Consider the following 22110-nt stretch of genomic DNA (forward strand, 5'->3'; position numbering starts at 1 on the left):
GGGACTTTTGGGAGCGTCGGGGATTTTGGGGTCCCCAGGTTTGGGGTCCCAGATTTGGGGTCCTGGATTTGGGGTCCCGGGATTTTTGGGTGGTCCCAGTTTGGGATTCCCGAGTGTTTTGGGGGTCTCAGGTTGGGTTTCCGGGGGTTTTTGGGGTCCCGGGGATTTTGGGGATCCCAGTTTTGGGGGTGCCTGGGGTATTGAGGGTTCCAAGTTGGGGGTCCCACAGGTTTCGGGGGTCCGTTGTGGGGTACCGGGGATTTTGGGGACCCCAGTTTTGGGGTCCCAGATTTGGGGTCCCGGATTTGGGGTCCCGGGGGATTTTGGGGTCCCGGGTTTTTGGGGGGTCCCAGTTTGGGGGTGCCGGCGCAGCAGTCCTCGGGGGTCTCATAAATACTCTCGTGTTTGCATTAAGTTACATGGGAGGGGTTTGGGGGCGTGGTCTCCCCTGAGTGACAGCTGTCAGTCAATCACCCGCGGGGCCTGGGCAGCCCAGGGCGCTCAGGCGGGAGGAGGATGATTGACAGCTGTCAATCACCTGCCGGCACGTCCAACGTGCCGGGGGGAGGGGAGGGGGGCTCTGACGGCTCCTGATGGCGATGATTGACAGCTGTCAGTCCAGATGATTGACGGCTGACTGTGCTTGCGATGATTGACAGCTGTCAGTTCAGATGATGGAGGGGCAGCTGCTGGTGATGACTGGCAGCTGCCAACTACGGATGGCGGCCGTGTGTGGTGATTGATAGCTGCTGGCAGTGATTGACAGCTGTCCCTGGCACTGACTGACTGACAGCTGCCTGTGGCGATGACTGACGGCTGTCTTCAGCAATTGACAGCCTTCTCCAGTGGTGATTGACAGCTGTATCCAGTGATGATTGATTGACAGCCGTCACCGCGGGCAGGTGTCCGCCAGGTGCAGCCGCACCTTTCCCCGCAGGAAGCGGCTCAGGACCCCCAGGAGCCGGGGGAGGGTCCGGACCCGCAGGGGGGCGGGGGGCGCGGCCGGAGGCGGGGCCTGGGGGGTCATGGGGGGGGGTCAGAGGTCACCATCGAGCCCCCTCCCGGACACCCCAAAAATCCCCCAAAACCCCCGGACACCCCAAAATCCCCCTAAGCCCCCCGAAATCCCGCCAAATCCACCCCAAGACCCCCCAAAATCCTCCCAGATCTCCCACAAACCCCAAATTCCCCCCCAGTCTCCCCCAAGACCCCTAAAGCCTCTCCAAATCCCCGCAAATCCCCCCCAAACCAGTCCAACCCCCAAAGGCCCCGAAGCCCCCCGACCCCCCGTACCGCGGCGGGCAGCCCCCGCAGCAGCCGCGCCAGGCTCCGCGCGCTCCCGTAGGCGCGCTCCAGGGTGGGCGTCACGCGCGGGTCCCGCAGCAGCTCCCGCGCCCGCAGCACCGCGGCCACCAGCGCCGCCTGTCCCCCGGACACCTCCCGCGCGCGGGACGCGGCCTGGCGACACGGCGGGGGGGGTCAGGGGACACCCCGGCACCGGGGACCGCCCCCCCCCCGCCCGCTTCTCCACGGCTTTTCCCGCATTTTCCCCAGATTTTTCCCGATTTTCCCCCGGTTTTCCACCCCCCCTTCCCGCGCCGTTTGACTCCGTCCCTCCCCGTTTGTCCCCATTTTTCCCGGTTTCTCCCCATTTTTTCCCAATTTCTCCCGGTTTCTCCCCGTTTTGTTCCCGTTTCTCCTCAGTTTTTCCCCACTCCCCTCTTGGTTTCTCTCCGGATTTTTCCCGTTCGTTTCCCAATCTCTCCCCTGATTTTCCAGGTTTCTCCCCCGGGTTTCCCTCTTTCTCCCTTTGGCCTCGTTTCTCCCCGATTTCTCCACAATTTCTCGCAATTTTTCCCCGGATTTTTCCCAATTTCTCCCCGTTTTCTCAGAATTTCCCCCAGTTTCTCACAATTTCCCGCCATTTCTCACAATCTCTCCCCAATTTCTCCCAATTTTTTTTCCGGATTTCCCCCATTTTTTCCCATTTCCCCGGGACTTCTCCCCATTTTTCCCCCACTCACGTCCAGGCTCCGCCAGAGGTTGAAGTTGACGCCGGGGTCGGGGACAGCGACGGGCTCGGGGAGGTCACAGTGGGGGCCACACCCGGCCTTGGGGACAGGGGGGGGGACACGGGGGACGGTGTCACCCCCGCCGCCACCCCCGGGGGGTCCCCAAACCCCCCAGGGGGTCCATGTCCCCCCATGATGTCCCCGTGTCCCCCCGTGATGTCCCCGAGCCCCCCGATGTTCCCAGATTCCCCCCGTGATGTCCCCGTGTCCCCACACCTCCCAATGTCCCCAAGCCCCCTGATGTCCCCGATGTCCCCAAGTCCCCCCTCTGTCCCCGAGCCCCCGATGTCCCCAAGCCTCCCCCGCCCCCCGCTGTCCCCGTGCCCCCGATGTCCCCACGCCCCCCCACTGTCCCCGTGTCCCCTCACCGCCCCCGATGTCCCCATGTCCCCCCGCTGTCCCCGCTGTCCCCGTGTCGCTCACCGCCCCCCGCTCGGCCTCGCGGGCCTCCAGGATGAACCGCTCCATCACTCGGGGGTCGCAGAGCGAGGGGGGGCCCTCGGGGGGGGGCTGGAGGCGCCCCGGGACCCCCAACAGCAGCAGCAGCAGCGCGCACAGCCCTGGGGGGGGACACGGTGACAACGGGGACACCCGGGACCCCCCCGGGGATAACGGGGGGCTCAGGGACACCGGGGGGGCACCCTCGAACGGCCGGGACCCCCCCCGGGATAGCTGAGCGCCGCCTCCTCTCTCACCTGCGTGCCCCCGACCCCCGAGAGTGTCCACGGGTGTCGGGGACCCCCTCGCCTCTGGAGACCCCCGGGACACCTCTGGGACACCTGGGACACCCAGGATCCCCCACCCACCTGGGGACACCTGAGACCCCCCCCGGGACCCCCGAGACACCTTCGGGACACCCGGGACCCCCCGCACACCTGGGGACCCCCGGGACACCTGGGGACACCTGGGGACACCTGGGACCCCCGGGACCCCCCGCCCACCTGGGGACACTTGGAACGCTCCCCCCCCCGTGTCCCCACCGCACACCTGAGCGCGCCGGACACACGTGGGGACCCCCAAACTCTCCAACCTCCCCCCCCCCACCAGCCAGGCGTGTCCCCCCACCCGAGACCCCCCAAAACCGCCCCCCCCCCCCCGCTCACCGGCGCACAGGTGGGTGTCCCCCCCCCCTCCCCCGCACACCTGGCCGCACACCTGGGCCCCCACCCACCCCCCCCATCCCGGGGGCGCCCCCCGCTCACCCGGCGCCCCCATGGCCGGCCGCTCATGGCACGGGGGGTCCCTGGTGGCCCCGGGGCTGCGGCCGTCCCCGCGCCGCGTCCCCCGGCCCCGGCCCCGGTTAATGTTTGATCCGAGGGGCCGCGGGGCCGGAAGGGCCCTTGGGGGGGGGGGGTTTCCATCCGGGCCCCCCCCCCGCCCCCCCCGGGCCGTCGAGGAAAAGGCCGCGCCGCCCGCAGCACGTCGGCCCCTGGCCACGGGCCACCCCCGGGCCGGGCACGGCGCCGGACAGGCGGGGGGGACACCGGGGGGGGGACTGGGACAGGGGGACACGGGGGGGACACCGGGGGGGAGACACCGAGGGGACACTGACACAGGGGGACACCGAGGGGACGCGGCGGGGACAACGGCGAAGGGGACACCGGGGGGGACACGGGGGGGACACAGAGGAGGAAAAGGGAGTGACGGGGGGACAGGGACGCGGGCACGGAGGTGTGGGGATACCGAGGGGACACTGACACAGGAGGCACACGGGGGAGGAAAAGGGGGTGACACGGTGACAGGGGGACACCGAGGACACACAGACACGGCGGGGACAATGTGGGGACACAGGGAGAAGGAGCTGGACACGCAGATGGGGGATCGGGGAGGAGGGCGCGGGGGCAGAAGTGGGGACAGAGCAACGTGAGGTTGGGGACAGGGACGGGGGACAGAGCTGGGGACACGGGACACCGGGACCGGGGGGGACACGGGGACAGGGATGGGGGACAGAGCTGGGGACACGGGACACCGGGACCGGGGGGACACGGGGACAGGGATGGGGGACAGGGCTGGGGACACGGGACACCGGGATGGGGGGGACACGAGGACAACGTCTCGGGCACGGAGCTGCGGGACGGGAACAGCGGAGGGGACGCGGGGATGACAGTGGGCGTGACGGGGACGGTGGCACCGCCACGGGGGGGGGACAGGGACGGCGACGGCGACACGTGGCCGCGGGGACAGGGCCGCCGGGCTGGCGCGGGGGACACGGGGACACCCCCGCGGGGCCGTGGGACCGCGGCGACACGCCCGCGGGGACACGCGCGCGGTGACAAGGGGACGCGCCAGGCCGGGGGATCCCGGGATCCCGCGGAAGCGGCCGAACAATGGGGACAGCGTCACTGTCGCCGTCAGCGTCCCCGTCCCCAGCGCCACCGCGGCCCCGGGGGCGGCCCCGGGGACCCCCGCGGCGGGGGAGGGAGAGGGGACACGCCGAGGGGAGGGGACACGGGGACACACGGGGGAGACACGCGGGCAGGCGGGAGGGGACGGGGGGGGCACAGGGGTGACGCGGGAGGCGACACGGCGGGCGCGGGGGGGGCTCGGGAGGGGAGCGGCGGGGCGCAGGTGACACGGGAGGTGACACGGGGGACCCGGGAGGTGACACGGGCCCCCTGCCAGGCCGTACGTGCGGCTCCGCACAGCCCGGCCGCGGGTCCGGCGCCAGCGGGGCCAAAGGGCACCCGGGGGCGGGGGGACGGCGGCGGCGACGTCACCGAGGCCGCCGGGTCCCCCCCGTGTCACCACCCGGGCGGGGACTCCCCCGCGCAGCCGGGACTCCCCGGGAACGGAGGCGGCGGTCCCGGGGGTCCCGCGGGTCACCTGGAGTCCCCTCGGGTCCCCTGCCGCCCGCCCGGGTGTCCCTTTGTCACCTGGGGGTCCCTTTTGTCACCTGCGTGTCCCTTTTGTCACCTGGAGCCCCCTCTGCTCACCTGCCACCCCCCGGGTGTCCCTTTGTCACCTGCGTGTCCCTTTTGTCACCTGGAGTCTCCTCGGGTCACCTGCCAGCCCCCGGGTGTCCCTTTGTCACCTGCGTGTCCCTTTTGTCACCTGGAGTCTCCTCGGGTCACCTGCCACCCCCCGGGGTGCCTGTCGGTCCCTTTTGTCACCTGGGTGTCCCTTTGTCACCGGGGTGTCCCTTTGTCACCAGGGTCCCCCTCATTTTCCCACGCTACCCCACCCCGTAGATGTTTTCAATGTCCCCAGCGTCACCTGGAACCTCCCCCCCCATGTCACCGAGGTCCCCAAATTCCCCCCCCCGGGCCACCCCAAGTCCCCCCGCGTTGTCGCCCAGACCCTCCCCTTGTCCCCTGGGTTGTCACCCGTTGTTGCCTTCCTGCCCCAAAAGTCACCGATGACGCAGAGAAAGCCCCGGCCCCAAATCCCCCCCAAAACTCCCAATTTTCCCCCAAAAACCCGCCAAAACCCCCAAACCCTCCAAAAACCCCCGAGGCATCGCTGCTACCACCACCGGCTTTATTGGGGTGTCCCGGCCCCGCGTCCCCCCCGGAGGTCCCCGATGGGGATCCGAACTTTGGGCGGCGTCTTGGTGTCCCCAAGTCCCCTCCGGGTTCCCGGGGGTGTCCCCGGGGCGTCCCCGCGGCCGTGACACACCCGGGGACTCCCGGGGAGGGAGTTTGGGGGGGGTCCCCATGAAGGTGATGGAGGCCAGGACAGCGGGGGACCCCTCAGGACAGCGGGGGAGCCCCCCCAGGACCCCGGGGTCAGCCCAGGTCACAGGGGGAGCCCTGGGGAGCCCCCCCGAAGACACCAGGGGAGCCCCCCAGGACACCGGGGTCACCCCGGGGTCCCCCCTCAAGCGCAGGGCGCCTCCCTGCAGAGCCGGATGTGGATGGCCGAGTTGTGCCGGGGGGTGTCCCCGTCCTCGCCGTCGCCGTCGCGGTGGTCGCGGCGGTCCCGGTGGTCGCGGAGGGGCACGGAGGAGGTGCTGGCGTGCAGCCGCAGCGCCCCGCCCGCCCCCGCCTGCAGCTGCAGCGCCAGGTTGATGGTGCGGGGCACGGCCAGGCCCAGCCCGTGCAGCCGCAGTTCGGTGCCGGTGCCGGGAGCCCCGCCCGGCGCCAGGAGCCGCTGGCAGCGCCGCAGCTGCGCCCGGAAATCCGAGCGGGACGTCACGAACACGTCGTTGCTGCCCGCGGCGGCGGCGGCGGCGGGGCCCGGGGGGGGGCCCGGGGCCGGGCCCCGGTGGCGGCGGCGGCGGGAGGCGGGCGCGGCCCCGGGGAGCGGCCCCGGGGGCGGCGGGGATGGAGCGGCGGGGCGGCCTGAGGACATTCTGCGGGGGAGAAACGGGCAGGGGGCGTCAGGGGGGGACCCCGACGCGATAATACCCCCAGGGACTTTCTGACCTTTGACCTCCCCCCCGAAAATCACCGGGACCCCCCCCCAAAAACCGCCCACACCCGTCCGCACCTCGCGCGTCCCGCGCCGCCGCCGCTTCCGCTACGAGGCCACGCCCCTCTGAAGACACGCCCCCTGCGGCGATACGCCCATCTAAGCACCGCCTACACCGAACCACGCCCCCGGCAGCACTTTTAGGGGTTTTTTTGGGGTTTTTTTGGTTTTTAAAGGGGGTTTTTGGGTTTTTTAACGGCGAACAGAGAGGGCCGTGCCCCTCCTCCAGCCCCGCCTCCCGAAGTCGCCATTTTGGGGCTTCTATTGAAAAGACCCGGGAATTTTTGCGCTTTTTGGGAGGGACGGGATTAGCGAGGGGAAAGTGTTTCAGAGAAGCCACGCCCCTTTTCTACATGCATAGGCCACGCCCGCAAATAGGAGGAGCCACGCTTTACAAAAAACCCGGCCCCCCTCCCTGTTAACAAAGGGCCGCGGCCCCTTTAAGCGCCGCCGTCTCCGCAGCCGCAGCCAATGGGCGCGCGCGCCGCACGGCGGGCGCCGATTGGGCTGCCGGAGAGGCCCCGCCCCCGGCTCGCGGCCGGCGCTGTCCCGGTGCTGAAGGCGGCCATGAGCGGCGGCGTCTACGGCGGCGGTGCGGGGGCGGGGCCTCGCCCGGGGGCGGGGCCTCCGCGGGAGGCGGGGCCACTGCGGGAGGGGCGGGGCCAAGGCGGGGGCCGGGGGGGGATGGGGGGGCCCCGGTGTCACCGTGTGTCCCTCCGGTGTCACATCCCTGAGGGTCTGTGGGACCGGGGGCTTTTTTGGGGGGGGGTCTCATTGTTTTGGGGGATCCCGGTGTCACCGTGTCACCCCCCCAGTGTGGCACCCCAAAGGTCCTGTGGGACCGGGGGGGTCCTGGGGTTTTTTGGGGGGGTCTCATTGTCCTTTGGGGGTGTCCCGGTGTCACCGTGTCCCTGTCCCCTCGCCCCAGATGAGGTCGGGGCTCTGGTGTTCGACATCGGCTCCTTCTCGGTGCGGGCCGGTTACGCCGGCGAGGATTGTCCCAAGGTGGGTGTCACCATGTCCCCCTCCCTGTGCCACTGTCACCCCTGCCGTGTCCCTGGGGCGGTGGTGTCCCCGGTGTCCTCAGGGCCACAGCGACAAAGTCACCGTCCCCAGGCGGATTTCCCCACCACGGTGGGGCTGCTGTCCCCGGACGAGGTGTCCCTGGAGCTGGACGGGGACAAGGACAAGAAGGGCGGGAAGGTCTATTACATCGACACCAACGCCCTGCACGTGGCCCGCGAGGGCGTCGAGGTCCTGTCGCCGCTCAAGAACGGCATGAGTGAGCTGGGGACAGTGGGGACACTGGGGACATGGGGACGTGAGTGAGCTGGGGACACTGGGGACACCGGGGACACCGGGGACATGGGGACACTGGGGACATGGGGACACTGGGGACAGTGGGGACATGGGGGAGAGTGGGGACAGTGGGGGACACTAGGGACAGTGGGGGGACAATGGGGACATGGGGACAGTGGAGGGACATGGGGACACAGGGGACAGTGGGGAAGAGCGGGGAGAGAGGGGACTGCGGGGCGTACGGGGAGGGCGCAGGGACAGGAGGGACAAGGGGGGATTTTTGGGGACAAGGGGGAAGAGCGGGGTGGATACAGGAGAACATTGTGGGATGGCGTGGGGACAGCAGCGGGGCCCAGGGGACAGCCCCGGGGGCCATCCCGGGTGTCCCCATGTCCCCGCTGTCCCCAGTCGAGGACTGGGAGTGTTTCCAGGCCATCCTGGACCACACCTATGGCAAACACGTCAAGTCGGAGCCGGGGCTGCACCCGGTGCTCATGTCTGAGGCGCCGGTAGGTGACACCGCCCCGCGGAGTGTCCCCAAGGTGTCCCCAGTGTCCCCGGGGTAATTCTTGGCCGTCCCCCTGGGCGTCTCCTGGGTGTCCCAAATATCCCCAGTGTCCCCAATACCCCCAGTGTCCCTTGGCTGTCCCCCTGGCTGGGTGTCCCCGGGGTGTCCCCTGGCTGTCTCCAAAGTTCTCAGAGTCCCCTGGCTGGCTGTCCCCTCGGTGTCCCCTGGCTGGCTGTCCCCTGGGTGGCTGTCCCCGGGGTGTCCCCTGGCTGTCCTCAGTGTCCCCAACGCCCCCGTGCCGCAGTGGAACACGCGGGCCAAGCGGGAGAAGCTGACCGAGCTCATGTTCGAGCACTACAACATCCCGGCCTTCTTCCTCTGCAAGACCGCCGTGCTCACCGCGTATCCGCTGTCACCGCCGTGTCACCGCCCCTGTCGCCGCTGTCGCCGCGGGGCGTGGCCGGGGGGCGAGGGGCGTGTCCAGGGTGGGGTTGGGGGCGTGGTCGGGGGTGTCCCCGCCCCGTTTTGGCGCCTTGACCGGCGCAGTTTCGCCAACGGGCGCAGCACGGGACTGGTGCTGGACTCGGGGGCCACGCACACCACGGCCATCCCCGTGCACGACGGGTACATCCTGCAGCAAGGTAAGCGCACCTGGGGACACGTGGGGACACACCTGGGGACAGGTGGGGACACACCTGGGGACAAGGGAGAACACACCTGGGACAGGGGAGGGTCATCTGGGACACACCTAGGACAGGGGACAACACATCTGGGACACACCTGGGGCAGGGGAGAACATACCTGGGACACACCTGGGACACATCTGGAACAGGTGGGAACACACCTGGGACAGGGGAGGGTCACCTGGGACACCTGGAACACACCTGGGGCAGGGGTCACCTGAGACAGGTGAGAACATATCTGAGACACACCTGGGGCAGGTGAGGGCCCGCCTGGAACATGCACAGTGGCCACACCCCGCAGCCAGGTGAGCGCGCACCTGTCCCAGGGGAGGGGTGGGTGGAGCCTGACGACGGCCCCGCCCCGCAGGGATCGTGAAGTCGCCGCTGGCCGGGGATTTCATCTCCATGCAGTGCCGGGAGCTGTTCCAGGAGCTCAACATCGACATCGTGCCCCCCTACATGATCGCTGCCAAGGTGGGCGTGGCCCGGATGGGCGTGACCAGAGGGCAGCCAATCAGAGAGGACACAGGCAGGGTGCGGCCAAACCCAAGGCCCCTCCCACTTGGTCCCACCCATTTGGGGGTGGTCTTATTCTTTAGCCCCACTTCCTTTGCGGCAGCCAAAATTTCTTAGCTTCGCCCAGTCTGGGGGTAGGCTCATCGCTTAGCTCCACCCCTTTGGGGCCACAGCCTTATTGGGCAGTTCTCTTGTTTGGCCCCGCCCCCTCAGTGACCCTATGATTCCTCCTCTTACCCCAGCCCAGGGGAGGCTCCACCCCTTTCACTTAACCGCGCCCCTTTAGCATCATTAACCCCCAGGCCCCGCCCCTTTTGGGCTGGCCGCGCCCACACAGACCCCCCTTCCCCAGGAGCCGGTGCGGGAAGGCGCCCCCCCGAGCTGGAAGAAGAAGGAGAAGCTGCCCCAGGTGTCCAAGTCCTGGCACAACTTCACCTGCAATGTGAGCAGGGGGCATTTTTGGGGGGTCCCCGAGGTGGGGGGGTTTCGGAGGGTCCCAACCCCCTTTTCTTGGGGTCCTTTTCTCCCTCCAGGAGGTGATCCAGGACTTCCAGGCCTCGGTGCTGCAGGTCTCGGACTCCCCCTACGACGAGCAGTGAGTGATGCCAGGATGCCGGGGTGGTTTTGGGGGGATTTTAGGGTGGGGAGGACCCTGAATTTCCCCCCAAATCCCCCAAATTCTCCGCAGGGTGGCGGCGCAGATGCCGACGGTTCACTACGAGATGCCCAACGGGTACAACACCGACTACGGGGCCGAGCGGCTCCGCATCCCCGAGGGGCTCTTCGACCCCTCCAACGTCAAGGTTTGGGGATCTTGGGGGGGGTCTCTGAGGTTTTGGGGTCCCGGAGGGTTTAGGGGACCCCCCACCCCCCAAATTCTGCATTCCTGAGAGCTCTTTGACTTTTCCAATGTCAAGGTTTAAGGGTCCCCAGCGGGGTTTTGGGGGTCCCAGGGGTTTGGGGGGAACAGGGAGGTCCCGGGGGTGTTTGGGACCCCCCTGACCTCCCCAGTTTTCCCCCAGGGCCTCTCGGGGAACACCATGCTGGGCGTGGGACACGTGGTGACCACCAGCATCGGGATGTGTGACATCGACATCCGGCCGGTGGGTCCAGGGATGGGGGGGGGAATTCCGGGGGGTCCTGGGGAGCAGCGAGGACACCCCAAATCCTGCTGGTCCCCTGCCCGTGTCCCCATCCCCAGGGTCTCTACGGCAGTGTCATTGTCACCGGGGGGAACACGCTGCTGCAGGGCTTCACCGACCGCCTGAACCGGGAGCTGGCGCAGAAAACGCCCCCGGTGAGGGACCCCCGACGAGACCCCGAATTATCCCCCCACACGGTTTGGGACGGGAACACCAAACTCTTCCTGGGAGGGACCCCCCGAATGGGGGATGGGGGAGCTGGAGAGGGGCCCTGAACCCCTCTGAGGGACATTTGGGGTGCGGGGACACCCAGATTGCACCTCCCAGTTACCACCAGTCCCTCCCAGTGGCTCCCAGTTGCCCCCAGTGACCCGCAGTGACTCCCCCTCTCCCAGAGCATGCGGCTGAAGCTCATCGCCAGCAACAGCACCATGGAGCGGCGCTTCAGCCCCTGGATCGGGGGCTCCATCCTGGCCTCGCTCGTGAGTCCGTGGAGATCACGGGGATTCCCCCGACCTGGGACCCCCCCCCCCCCCAAAAAAACCCTCAAAACGCCCCGAATTCTCCCGTAGGGCACCTTCCAGCAGATGTGGATCTCCAAGCAGGAGTACGAGGAGGGCGGGAAGCAGTGCGTGGAGCGCAAGTGTCCCTGAGGGGGCGCGGAGCCCCTGAGGGGGGGAAGAAATGAGGGGAAAAAAAAATCAATAAAGCCTGCAAAAAACCACCTGAAAGCGGCTCCGGGGCGCCTGTGGGGGCCGGCGGCGGTGGGGATGGATGGTAGCTGTTGGTGCGTGGGGCTCTTGCCGGCTTTTTTAGACTATTTTACCGATTCCGCCGCTTTTCGCCTCAGAGCGGGGCGCGGCGGGTCACGCGACCCGGGTCGGGGGGGAAGCCCGCGAGGCGCGCGGGCGGCACGTGCCGGGGGCGGGCACTGCGCAGGCGCGAGGCGCGCGCTGGGGCCGGGCGCGAGACGCCGCGCGGCTCTCGCGAGAGGCGGCGGCACCGCCCAGCGGCCGCGGCTGGAACTGCGCCCGCTGCTTCTCGCGAGAGCTCCGCGTGCGCGCGCGCGCTGTGCGCTCCGTTACCGGGAGGGTGGGAGGGGCAGAACCGGCTCGGTGACGTCACGAGCGGGACGGTAACGTGAGTACGCGGCCGAGGGACGGAGGAGGAGGCACCGGCGCTGGAAAACGGGAGGGGGCGTGTGGGGAAGAAGGCTCTTCGCGCTGCGCGCGCGCGCAACTGCCGCACGGACTCCAACTACCGGCAGCCTCCGCGCGCGCAGGGAGGTCCCCGGTGCGGGGCGGCCATACCTCGCCTTCTCTGCCTTCCGGCCGCCCGTCTGCCCCGTCCCCGCACCTCTCCCGCCCCGCAAGCCTTCGGCAGGATCCGCTCCCGCCCCGCCAGCCCCGCCCGCCCCGCCCGCCGTTCTTTCGCGCTCTCCGCGCAGGCGCTCGCAGCGGGCACCCCGATCACTTCAGGCCCCCTCTCTCTCTCCCCGCGCGCCGACTCCCGTTATTGGCCGCCGCGTGCCCCGGGGCCGCTCCCATTGGCTGCCGGCTGCTTCCTCGCCCCGTCTCGTGGGCGTGGCCGCGCTCAGCCCCGCCCCTCCGGTATATAAGCGGCGGCGGGCCGGCGCGGCGCTGCCATCGCGGGCGGGAGGCGGCGGGCGCGGACGGGTCTCGCGCGCGGCTACCCCCGCTCCCCCCTTCCGGCCGCGCATGCGCGGGGGAGGCGCGGCGCAGCGCGCAGGCGCGGGCCGGGCCGCCATGGCGGCGGCGCCTGAGGCCTTCCTGGTGCCGCCGCCGCCGCCGCCTCCTCCCGCCGCCGCCGCCGCCCCGCCGGGCCCTCCCGAGCCCCCGCGGCCCCGCAATGGCCTCCGCGCCGCCGGGGGAGGCGGCGGCAAGCGGCGCAGCAGCTGCGGGGCGAAGCAGCCGGCGTGGAAGCGGCGCCGCCGCGCGGCCTCGGAGTGCGGCCCGGTGCTGCCGTCCGAGTTCCTGCTCGGCGGGAACATCTTCGACCCGCTGAACCTCAACAGCCTGCTGGACGAGGAGGTGAGCCGGGCGCTGAACGCGCGCACGCCGCAATCCTCGCCGCTGCCGCAGCGCGGCCGCGACCCGGTGGAGATCCTGGTGCCGCGGGACATCACGGACCCGCTGAGCCTGAACGCGCCGGGCGAAGCGCTGCGCTTGGCGTCCCCGGCCAAGAGCGCCCGGCGCCGGCACCGCCACCGCGGCCAGCAGCGCAACGCCGGCAACGCCAACAGTAACGCCGGGAACAATAACGGCGGCGGCGAGGATCCCGCCGCCCGCCCCGCCGAACCCTCCGCCGCCCCCGCCGCCCCGCCGCCCCCCGCCGCCCTGCCCGCCGCCGCCCCCGGCCGCCACCGCAAGCGCCGACGGACTTGCAGCAAATCCGAGGGGCCTCGCCCTCCTCCTCCCCCTCCGTCCTCCTCGTCCTCCGAGAAGCCGAAAGCCGGCGGGAAAGCGGCGCAGCGGCCGCGGCGCCAGGCGCGGAAGTTCCAGTACGGGAATTACTGCAAGTACTACGGGTACCGCAACCCGGACGTGGAGGACGCGCGGCTGCGGGCGCTGCGGCCCGAGTGGTTCGCGGGCAAGGAGGTGCTGGACGTGGGCTGCAACGTGGGGCACCTGACGCTGAGCATCGCCAAGCGCTGGGCGCCCGCCCGCGTGGTGGGGCTGGACATTGACGGGCGGCTGATCCGCTCGGCGCGGCAGAACATCCGCCACTACCTGTCCGAGGGGCTGGGGGCGGCCCCGGAGGGAGGAGAGGGAGGAGGAGGAGGAGGCAAGAGAGGTTTCCCCGCCGCGCTCTGCGCCTCCCGCGGTCCCATCGCCGCCCCGCAGCTGCCGCCCGACGGGCCCGGCGCCGCCGAGTTCCCGCACAACGTGGTCTTCGTCACGGTGAGGGGGAGACATGGGGGTTTGGGGGGGGTCTTAGGGGGTGACGAGCGCGTGGGGAGGGTTTGGGGTGCGGTTAGGAAGGCGTCGGTGGGTGCAGAAGGGGCTGGAGCGGAGCTTTGGGCAGGTCTTGTGGGGGTTTTGGGGATCTCGGTGGGCTTAGGGGGGACTCGGTGGGTTGCAGGGGGTGACAGGTGCGTGGGGGTGATTTGGGGTGGGTTTTGGGTGGGTCTCAAGGGGGTGGAGCAGAGTTCTGGGCAGGTCTCGTGGGGATTTGGGGGCGTCTGGGTGGGTCTGAGGGGATGACAAGTGCTTGGGGAGGGTTTGGGGGGCTCTCGGTGGGTTTTGGTGAGCCCTCAGTGGGGCTCAGCCCATACCCCTGACCCCCCAAACACCCCCGGACCTCCTCAGTGGGGCTCAGCCTGTGCCCCCCAGCCCCCTGTGTGCCCCCAGACCCCCTCATTCCCCTTCAGTGGGGCTCAGCCTGTGCCCCCCACTCCCCAAAAACCCTTCAGTGGGGCTGAGCCTGTGGCCCGCACCCCCGATCCCCCCCCAGGCCCCTTCTGTGGGGCTCACCAGCTCCCCCGTGACCGTGCCCCCCGTTCCCCCTACAGGGTAACTACATCCCGGAGCGGGAGGAGGCTGCTGGGGCTCAGCACCCCAAGTTTGACGTGGTGCTGCTGCTGTCCCCGCTCCCCCAGAGACCCCAAATCCCCCCTCAGACACCCCCAGAGACCCGCAGACCCCTAAGTGTCCCCACCCCACAGGGTAACTACGTCCCGGAGCGGGAGGAGGCCGTGGGGGCTCAGCGCCCCGAGTTCGACGTGGTGCTGCTGCTGTCCCTGACCAAGTGGGTGCAGCTCAACTGGGGCGACGAGGGGCTCAAGCGCCTGTTCCGGCGGGCGTTCCGGCACCTGCGGCCTGGGGGGCTCCTGCTGCTGGAGCCGCAGCCCTGGGAGTCCTACCGCAAGCGCAAGGGGCTCACCGTGAGTGCTGGGGGGCTCTGGGGGGTTTGGGGGGCTCGGGGGGGGGTCACAGAGGGATTTGGGGGTCCTCATTAGGGTCGCACAGGGGTTTGGGGGGGTCACAGAGGGGTTTGGGGGGCTCTGGGGGGTCACAGAGGGGTTACAGCCAGGTTTGCGCTGGGCAGAGAGGACTCTGGAGGGTCCCAGAGGGGTTATGAAGGGCTCTGGGGTAATAACGGGGTCTGGGGGGATTTTTGGGATCCCCAGGGAGGGTTTTGGGGTCCCCAAGGGGGTTTTGGGGCTGACCCCAGACCGGTCTCCCCCAGGAGACGACGTACCGGAACTACCAGCGGATCCGGCTGCGGCCGGAGCAGTTCCCGGCGTACCTGACCTCCCCCGAGGTGGGCTTCGAGCGCTGCGAGCTCCTGGGGACCCCCCAGCACAGCTCCAAAGGTGGGGACCCCGAATCCCGGGGCTGGGACCCCAAATCTCAGGGTCAGGACCCCAAATACCTAAAGGGTGGGACCTCAAATCCCAGGGATGAAACCCCAAATCCCCAAAGGGTGGGACCCCAAATCCCAAGGATGGTTCACCAAATCCCATGGTGGAGGGGTGCCCCAAATCCCAGGTGGGACCCCAAATCCCAGTGTCAGGACCCCAAGCCCCAAAGGGGTTTTAGGGGTCAGAGGGTCGGGGTGGGGGCACCTGGTTTGATGAAAAAGAGCGTCTGGTGGGGGTGCAGCCCCCCGAATTGGGGCTTTGGGGTCAGCCGGAGACTGGGAGCGGTTGGCAGAGGGGAGTTTGGGGTTCCTGGGGTGTAAATTCGGGGTCCCCCCCTCACCCGACGCCCCTCTGTGCCCCCCAGGCTTCCAGCGGCCGATTTATCTCTTCCACAAGGGACGAGGCGACGCCCCCTGAGCCCCCCCGGGACTCCCCCCGGTCCGGGGGGGCCCCGGCGCTCCCAGAGGGGGGAGGGGAGATCGCTCCCCTCCCCCACCAGATGCCAAACGGGGGAGGGGCTCCGTTTGCCCCCCCTCCCCCCAATTTTTGGGGTGTTACCTCCCCCCCCCCGGGCGTTTGCCGTGGTTTGCTCTGTGCGAGGGGGGGGGCCCCAGAATAAAGGAGGTGAATTGTCAGCGGGGGGGGGGGAGTCGTTTTTTTTGGGCGGGGGCAGTTTAAAGGGGGGGTTAAGATGCCCCATCAAAAACCCAAATTAGTTGTTTATTTTCGGGGGGGTGTTTCCCCCTCAGCAACCCCCCCACTGCTGCAGCTTGTGGTACATGGTGAAGGCGGCTCCGGGGGGGCGCGGGAGGGCCCGGGGGGGCTCGGGGGGGGCCGGGGGGGGCAGCCAGGGCCAGCTCCTCCCCCCGGCAGCAGCGCCCACCAGCACCCCCAACTGCGGCCCGGGCACCTGCGGGAGGACACGGCACAGCACGGTGGGTGGGGGCGGCCCCTCAGCACCGGGGGGGGGCACAGGGCGGGACTTGGGGATTTGGGGTGGGGTCTCACCTGCGGGAGGGGCGCGGGGGGGGCCGGGACCCCCGCCCTGCGCGGCCCCGGCGGGGGGGGCACGGCCAGGCTGACCAGGCCGCGGAACAGGCGCTGTGCCGGCGGCACGTTCATGGCTAAAAAGGAGCGATTTCGGTTAAACCGGGGAGAACAAACGGGGTGAGAACGGGGGGGGTGGGTGAGGGCCGAGCCCCCCGCCCCGAACTGACCCGCGGCCGCCGCCCCGCCCAGAGCGCTGCGGGCGGTGAAGGAGCTGCCCAGGAGCGCGGCCGCCGCTCGGGGGGCGTCGAACGGCTGGCGGGGGCCTCCCCCGGGACCCCCCCGGCTGCTGTGCAGGGTGGGCGTGGCCAAGGCGGAGACGGCCGGGGCGGGGGCCCCCCGATCTTCATCATCATCCTCCTCCTCCTCATCGCGGAGCACGAAACGCACCTGCAGGGGCAGGAAGAGTCGGGGGTCACGGAGCCGCCCCCGGGCGCGTTTTGGGGGGTTCACCCACACTTGCCCCTTTCCGGGGCCGTTCCAGCGGTGGTTTGGGGTGTCCCGTCCCCTCCCAGGCCGCTCCCGCGTGTTTCCGGTGTCCCCGTTCCGCCCCCCGGTGTTTCGGGGTTCTCTCGTGTCGTCTCCCCCCACCTGCCGGTTGCCGCCCCCGTGCCCCCCCCGCCTCAGGATCCCCCCGGGCGGCGGCGGCGGCGGCGGCGGCGGAGGGACCGCGCGCGGCCTCATGGCGGCGGGAGTCACGCCCCTTCCACCCGGTGGCCGCGCCCCTAACGGTTACCTCACCAAGATGACGGCCCCTTCATCCGCCTCCCGCTGACCCCTCCAAGATGGCGCGCCTTATATTCTCGCCCTTCCCAGGATGGCGGCCCGGCTCTTGCCGCTGTGGCTGCGCATCTGGGTCCGCGGGTTCGAGTCCCGCCTTGGCCCGAGCCGCTCCCACCTATCCATTAACCCCGAAGTCCCTCGAGTTTCTCCCCAAAATCAACACGGCCCCTCCCCCGTGCTGTAAAAATCGCGGGTTTATTAAAAAAGGCCCCAAGTTGCGCAGGAAAGGCGAGAGAGCTCAGCGGCTCTCCGGGCCTCCCTCCCAGTAAAGCAGCAGCGGTGCAGCGAGCGTGGAGCCCCTGCCCGGCCCCTGAGAACCTCCCGGGACCCCCCCGAGCTCAGGGCGGCGCCGGGGGCGGCCCCGGGGGCTGCGGGGACGCGAGGCGGGCGAGCTGCTGCGGGGTGGCCAGTGCCCGGAGCAGGCGGTTCTCCCTCTCCAGCGCCGCCCGCCGCTCGCTCAGCTCCCGGATCTGCTCCCGCAGCGCCTCCACCTCCTCCCGCACCGCCAGCAGCAGGTGGGACTTCACCAGGTCCTGTGGGGGGAGAGAGAGGAGTCAGGGACCCCTAGAGTACCCCCTTCCAGGACCCAAACCCTACATGTGGCTCCCACAGCCCCCCATAACCCCCAGTTATAACCCAGAGCCCCCCAGTGCCTCCCTTCCAGGACCCCAATCCTACATCCAGCTCCCTATATACTGGCCAGTTACAACCCAAAGACCCCTAATGTCTCCCTTCCAGGACCCAAAGCTCCCACATCCCGTTCCTACAGCCGCCATCAGGACCCAGAGCCCCCCCGCCCCCCCATGAACCCCTGGGGGTCTCACCATGGCCCTCTCGATCTTGTTGTCAATGGCGGTGACGCCACTCCCGGCGCTGAGATGGAGGGAGGGGGACGGGGGCGGTGTCAGACGGACAGATGGACACCGCCCCTCCCCCACACCGGGCACCTCGGGTGGGTGGGGGAGGGGCAGAGTTACCTTCCTCTTTTTTGGGGTGGGGGAGGGGAACCCGCGCCCCTCCCTCGCACCTCCCCAGCCCCGCCCCACACCGGAAGTTCCCGGGCCAGAAGTCCCGCCTTACCCCTCGTCCTCACTCTCCTCGCCAGCCAATCCCAGGCGCACGCTGAGCTCAGTCCCGCCCCCTGGGCGTGGCGAGGGGGGTTTGGGGGGCAACGCCTGTAAACAAAGCGGGGCGCGGGGCTCGGGGGCGTGGTCTTCGTGGCCCCACCCCAGGAGACCCCGCCCTCTCACCTGCTGCACGAGCTGCGCGAAGGCCCCGAGGGACCGGGGCTGGTGGGGGGCGGGGACGGCCCGGGGGGCGTCCAGCGACACCGGGACCCTCCCCCCGCCGCCGCCGCCTCCCCGCGGTGACGCGTCCCGCTCGTAGAAATCGCGGCAGAGCCACCGGCCCCGCCGCAGCACCTCCCCCGGCGACAGTAAGCGAACGAGGCGGAACCGGGACCCGCTGGGGCTGCCGGAGGAGGAAGATGAAGAACCGGTCGCGGCGCCGGAGGCATCACCCGGCGCGGTCCCGCTGCCGCCGCGGACGCTGGTGATGGCGAAGCCGCTTTTCTTGCGGCTCATGGGGGCGGCGGCGGCGGGAGGAGGAGGAGGATCATGGCGGGGCCGGCCCGGAGCCGTCACCGGCGGCGGCGGCAGGACCCGGAAGTGGGAACCGGAAGTGATCTTTCTTTTTAAGGCGTTCCCGGGCCGCACGCGGGCGCGCCCCGCCCCCAAACCGCGCCTCCCCTTCAGAGAGCCACGCCCCGCGGCGCGCCCCCTTGGCCACGTGACCGCCCGGCGCGGCCGCGGGTCCTCCACGCCGCAAGGCGGCGCCAGCGCAGCCGCGGCGCGTCCCGGACGCTGCGTCAGCGCCAATGGAGCGGCGCGAGCGGGAGGCGGGAGCGGCCGGTGAGGGAGGAGGGGAGGGATGGGGGTGGGCCCGGTGCCCCTCCCGCGCCCGGTGACCACCCGCTGCCCCTCCCCCGCAGGCCGCTAGACCTCCCCCGCCATGGGCCAACGCCCCCCGTGAGCCCCCGGCCCGGGCCCGGCCGTGCTGGCGGCGGTGGGGGGGGGGGTGCGGCGCAGGATTCCCCCCCCCCCCCCAACCCTGGGACCCCCGAGAGAGCGACAGGTAACGAGGGGCGGGGTGGGAGGAGGCCCGGGGCGGAGGGGGGGGGGGACGGAGGAGCCCGGTGTCCGGGTGGGGTGGGGGTACCCCGCATCCTGAGGGGCAGGAGGATGCCGGGGGAACCCCAAGATCGAGGATAATTGGAGTGCTCGGGCGGGCAGCGGCAGCCTGGGGGTGCCGGCCGGGCCCGGGCGGGTTTGGGGGGGTCCCCGGGATCGGTGTGAGCGGAGGGAGCCCGGTGCCCACAGGCGTTCGGGTGGGTTCGGGTGCACCCCGGCATCCCCGCCGAGGGGTCCGGGTGGGGTTGGGGAACCCGGCGGGCGGGGGCCGACCCCAGGGTTCCTTAGGGTGGGGGGAGAGGACAGAGGGACCCCGCCGCCAGGTGGGGAGTGGGGTCCTGGGGTGACCGGGGGGTCTACGGGGGGTCAGGGGAGCGCGGACATCGGGACCCAGCGTCAAGCGGGGGGTGCGGGGGTGGCGGAAGGCAGCGGCATGCGGGGCTCCGGGAGGGGCGGGGGGGGGTCTCCGGACACGGGGCCCGGGTGGGTCTCGGGAGCAGAATTCGGGGGGCGGGGGGTCGCCGGTCCGGGGGGGGCGGGGTCTGAAGGGCCCCGCCCCCAGCCATGAGCGCCCCCCCGCGGTCGGAGCTCGCCGCCGCCGCCGCCGCCCCTGCTGCGCCTGGGCGAGGAGCGCCCCCCGGCGGCCGCCATGAACCTGCTGCAGCGCAAGGGCCGCCCCGAGTGGCGCCCCCGCGAGGAGGAGCCGCGCAAGGGGTGAGGGGGACACCGTGGGGGACACTGAGGGGACACCCCGGGGAGGGCACCGCGACCCCCTGGGACCATCGTGGAGGGACGTGGAAACCCTCTAAGACTACCCCCGGAGGGAAGCCAGTACCCCTGGGACCACCCTGAGGCGACACCGGGAGCCCCAGCACCACTCGGAGGGGACTCTGGGATCCCTCAGGGCCACCCTGGCAGGTCACCAACCCCTCGGAATTCCGCTGGTGGGACCTAAAGGGCCCCAAATCACCCTGGGGGAACCTGAGATCCCTGCCCCTTCCCAAAACCTTCGTGCAGACAGCCCCTGTGTCCCCCTGCGCTCCTGGGATTGACCCCCAGACCCACGGCCCACCTTCTGCTTTCCCCAAAGACGGGTGACCCCCAGTTCCCCCTGTACTCCAGCGCCCCTGCACCGCAGCAGCGAAGCCCCACAGAATCTCTGAGGGGGTCGGGGCGTCCCCAGAAATTTCGGGGTCGCCCTGACTACCCGTGTCCCCTCCTCAGGGTCCCCAAGGCACGGGAAGGGGGGGTCCCTCCGGCGCCCACTGCGAGTGGGGTTCCTGACCCTTCCGGCGCCGCAGGAACGCGGCCCCCGGCCCTGTGCCCCCCGGCATGGCCCCCCGCTCCCTGTCCTGCCACGCCGTGGGGCTCCCCGACTCGGGGATGCCCCTGCGCCCCCCCCGGGCCCCGCACCGGGCCCCCGGAGGGCCGCGGCCTGGAGGCACCGCCCGCCAAGAGAGGCGGTGAGTAGAACTGGCCGCGTTTGGAGGGGTTTTGGTGGGGTTGGGGGGTTATGGAGGGTCGCAGGGCGGGTGGGGTGGCGGGAAGGGGTCCTGGGGAGGTGTGGGTGGCAGGAAGGGGACACGGGGGAATTCGAGGGGGGCGCAGAGGCCGAGCCGCCCCCTGACACCACTCCCTTCCCCAGGCACCCCCCGGGGGGGCTGCATGCGGCAGACGCCCCCCTCTGAAGCCGTCGCGCAGCCCCCCAAACCCGGCTGTCGGCCGGGGCGCCCCCCGCCCGCCCTGGCCGAGCAGGGGGAGGCGGAGGAGCCCGTGTACATCGAGATGGTGGGGGACGCCCGCGGGGTCCCCGGGGGGGGATCCCCGGCGGGGGGGCCCGGCGGGAGCGCCCGCCCCACCCGCCGAGGAGCCCGAGGCCATTTACGAGGAGATGAGCTGCCCCCTGCCCGCAGGGGAGGGGCCGGGACACGCCCCTTTTCCGGGACACGTCCCCTACTACGGACACACCCCCGCCCACCGCCCACGCCCCTTTCGGTGGCCCCGTGCTGCACTCTGGCCACGCCCCCTACACCGCCCACGCCCCTTATTCCGGCCACGCCTCTCATGCCGGCCGGGCCCCATTCATCGGTCACGCCCCGTTCTCCGGCCCCGCCCCCATCCCGCCGCCCTTCCCCAACCTGCTGCCGCCCCGCCCGCCCCCGCTGGCCCCGCCCCCTGAGGGCGCCTCGCGCCTGCCCCTCCCCTCTCGCCGCGAGGGGCCGCCCCCCCGCCCGCGCGCGCAGCCACTCTACGCCCCTCCCCCCGCACCACGCGCCGGGCGGGGCGGGGCGCGAGCGCGGGGGGGGCGGGGGCTCGGGCCGCTGCCTCTTCCACCCTCCGCCGAAGCCCCGCCTCCCGGGAAACGCCCTCCCGCCTACGAGAGCCTGCGTGGGGGCGTGGCGCCTGGAGGCCCCGCCCTTACCCGCGAGGAGGACCCGCCCCTTCGCCGGGGAGGCGGAGCCTCCGCCCGCCGCGGGAAGGAGACCGAGAGTGAGTGACAGGGGAGGGGCGGCTTGCGACGGGGGCCACGCCCCGTGGGCGGGACTGACCCGCCCCACCCTTTCGGCAGAGGCGCCGGAGCCCCCCACGGGAGGAGCGGGGCGGGGCGGGGGCGGTTCTTCCCCCCCTCGGGAATCCCGGTGCGGGCCGAGGGGCCCCGGGGGCGGCCGGGACCCCCCGTGCCCTGCCAGACCTTCCCCGCCTGCGGGAGACCCTCGGGTATGTGTGGGGACCCCTCTTGGGGACATTGTGGGGCACGCGGGGTCATGGTGGGGGGCACAGGAGGGGCCCCGGGGGGGGCGGGAGGGTCCACAAGGATACCGGGTTGTGGGGGTCATGCAGAGCCACACGGGGGGGCGGTCCTGGGGGGAGCGGGGACATTTGCGGTGGTGACAGATGTCGGGTGGGCGCAGAGACGGGGACAATATGAGGGTCCTGGGAGGCGGTGACACCGGGGAGGGGGGTGACAGGGGGGTGACACCGGTGGGTGACAGGGGGGGTGACATCGGGAGGGTGACAAGGGGGTGACACCGGTGGTCTGGCAAGGGGGTGACATGGGGGGGTGACAAGGGGGGTGA

At 70.8% G+C, this 22110-nt stretch overlaps 7 protein-coding genes and 1 long non-coding RNA gene across 10 annotated transcripts; 3 read left to right on the forward strand and 5 right to left on the reverse strand.

Moving 5' to 3' along the window:
- Positions 1-392: 392 nt before the first annotated feature.
- Positions 393-4359, reverse strand: EPO (erythropoietin). The gene is made up of 5 exons (XM_066209121.1): positions 3275-4359; positions 2496-2632; positions 2025-2111; positions 1294-1458; positions 393-1015 (listed from the first exon to the last, which is right to left on the reverse strand). The coding sequence occupies exons 1-5, from the start codon at positions 3285-3287 to the stop codon at positions 890-892; spliced, it is 528 nt and encodes a 175-aa protein (XP_066065218.1). The 5' UTR covers positions 3288-4359; the 3' UTR covers positions 393-889.
- A 1173-nt stretch (positions 4360-5532) lies between these two features.
- Positions 5533-6823, reverse strand: POP7 (POP7 homolog, ribonuclease P/MRP subunit). The gene is made up of 2 exons (XM_066209111.1): positions 6501-6823; positions 5533-6363 (listed from the first exon to the last, which is right to left on the reverse strand). The coding sequence occupies exon 2, from the start codon at positions 6360-6362 to the stop codon at positions 5889-5891; it is 474 nt and encodes a 157-aa protein (XP_066065208.1). The 5' UTR covers position 6363; positions 6501-6823; the 3' UTR covers positions 5533-5888.
- Positions 6824-6997: 174 nt separating this feature from the next.
- ACTL6B (actin like 6B) lies at positions 6998-11375 on the forward strand. 2 transcript variants are annotated; one of them, XM_066209119.1, is made up of 14 exons: positions 6998-7074; positions 7411-7487; positions 7599-7764; positions 8190-8290; positions 8594-8691; positions 8836-8930; positions 9340-9506; positions 9841-9930; positions 10022-10083; positions 10177-10291; positions 10511-10591; positions 10690-10785; positions 11026-11112; positions 11203-11375. In XM_066209119.1, the coding sequence occupies exons 1-14, from the start codon at positions 7050-7052 to the stop codon at positions 11281-11283; spliced, it is 1341 nt and encodes a 446-aa protein (XP_066065216.1). In that variant the 5' UTR covers positions 6998-7049; the 3' UTR covers positions 11284-11375. The 2 variants fall into 2 exon arrangements, with proteins under 2 accessions (XP_066065216.1, XP_066065217.1); XM_066209120.1 differs by having other exon boundaries at positions 9340-9446; positions 11203-11374.
- Positions 7149-9497, reverse strand: LOC136305811 (uncharacterized). 2 transcript variants are annotated; one of them, XR_010725431.1, is made up of 4 exons: positions 9290-9497; positions 9091-9173; positions 8689-8920; positions 7149-7652 (listed from the first exon to the last, which is right to left on the reverse strand). It is a non-coding gene; the product is annotated as an uncharacterized lncRNA (long non-coding RNA). The 2 variants fall into 2 exon arrangements; XR_010725430.1 differs by having other exon boundaries at positions 9091-9189.
- A 958-nt stretch (positions 11376-12333) lies between the features above and the next one.
- MEPCE (methylphosphate capping enzyme) lies at positions 12334-15655 on the forward strand. Its single transcript, XM_066209116.1, has 4 exons — positions 12334-13551; positions 14316-14534; positions 14840-14966; positions 15379-15655. The coding sequence occupies exons 1-4, from the start codon at positions 12349-12351 to the stop codon at positions 15429-15431; spliced, it is 1602 nt and encodes a 533-aa protein (XP_066065213.1). The 5' UTR covers positions 12334-12348; the 3' UTR covers positions 15432-15655.
- Positions 15656-15713: 58 nt separating this feature from the next.
- Positions 15714-16922, reverse strand: PPP1R35 (protein phosphatase 1 regulatory subunit 35). Its single transcript, XM_066209114.1, has 4 exons — positions 16653-16922; positions 16232-16451; positions 16023-16138; positions 15714-15924 (listed from the first exon to the last, which is right to left on the reverse strand). Exons 1-4 carry the CDS (start codon positions 16743-16745, stop codon positions 15760-15762), a joined length of 594 nt encoding a protein of 197 aa, XP_066065211.1. The 5' UTR covers positions 16746-16922; the 3' UTR covers positions 15714-15759.
- Positions 16923-17020: 98 nt separating this feature from the next.
- Positions 17021-18606, reverse strand: LOC136305805 (TSC22 domain family protein 4-like). The gene is made up of 4 exons (XM_066209113.1): positions 18095-18606; positions 17925-18019; positions 17669-17717; positions 17021-17377 (listed from the first exon to the last, which is right to left on the reverse strand). The coding sequence occupies exons 1-4, from the start codon at positions 18425-18427 to the stop codon at positions 17183-17185; spliced, it is 672 nt and encodes a 223-aa protein (XP_066065210.1). The 5' UTR covers positions 18428-18606; the 3' UTR covers positions 17021-17182.
- Positions 18607-19624: 1018 nt separating this feature from the next.
- Positions 19625-21856, forward strand: LOC136305809 (neuronal tyrosine-phosphorylated phosphoinositide-3-kinase adapter 1-like; the record flags this gene model as incomplete). Its single annotated transcript, XM_066209118.1, is given in 12 exon segments — positions 19625-19747; positions 20258-20276; positions 20278-20358; positions 20360-20428; positions 20430-20496; positions 20679-20842; positions 20844-21001; positions 21003-21255; positions 21257-21340; positions 21343-21523; positions 21603-21613; positions 21615-21856. Coding segments are annotated over 12 exon segments (1394 nt in total), but the record flags the coding sequence as incomplete, so codon positions are not given.
- Between the last annotated feature and the right edge of the window lie 254 nt (positions 21857-22110).

The sequence above is a fragment of the Chamaea fasciata genome, unplaced genomic scaffold (genome assembly GCF_029207755.1).
Source record: "Chamaea fasciata isolate MVZ Bird 193981 ecotype frontalis unplaced genomic scaffold, bChaFas1.0.hap1 SCAF_670, whole genome shotgun sequence".
NCBI lineage: Eukaryota > Metazoa > Chordata > Aves > Passeriformes > Sylviidae > Chamaea > Chamaea fasciata.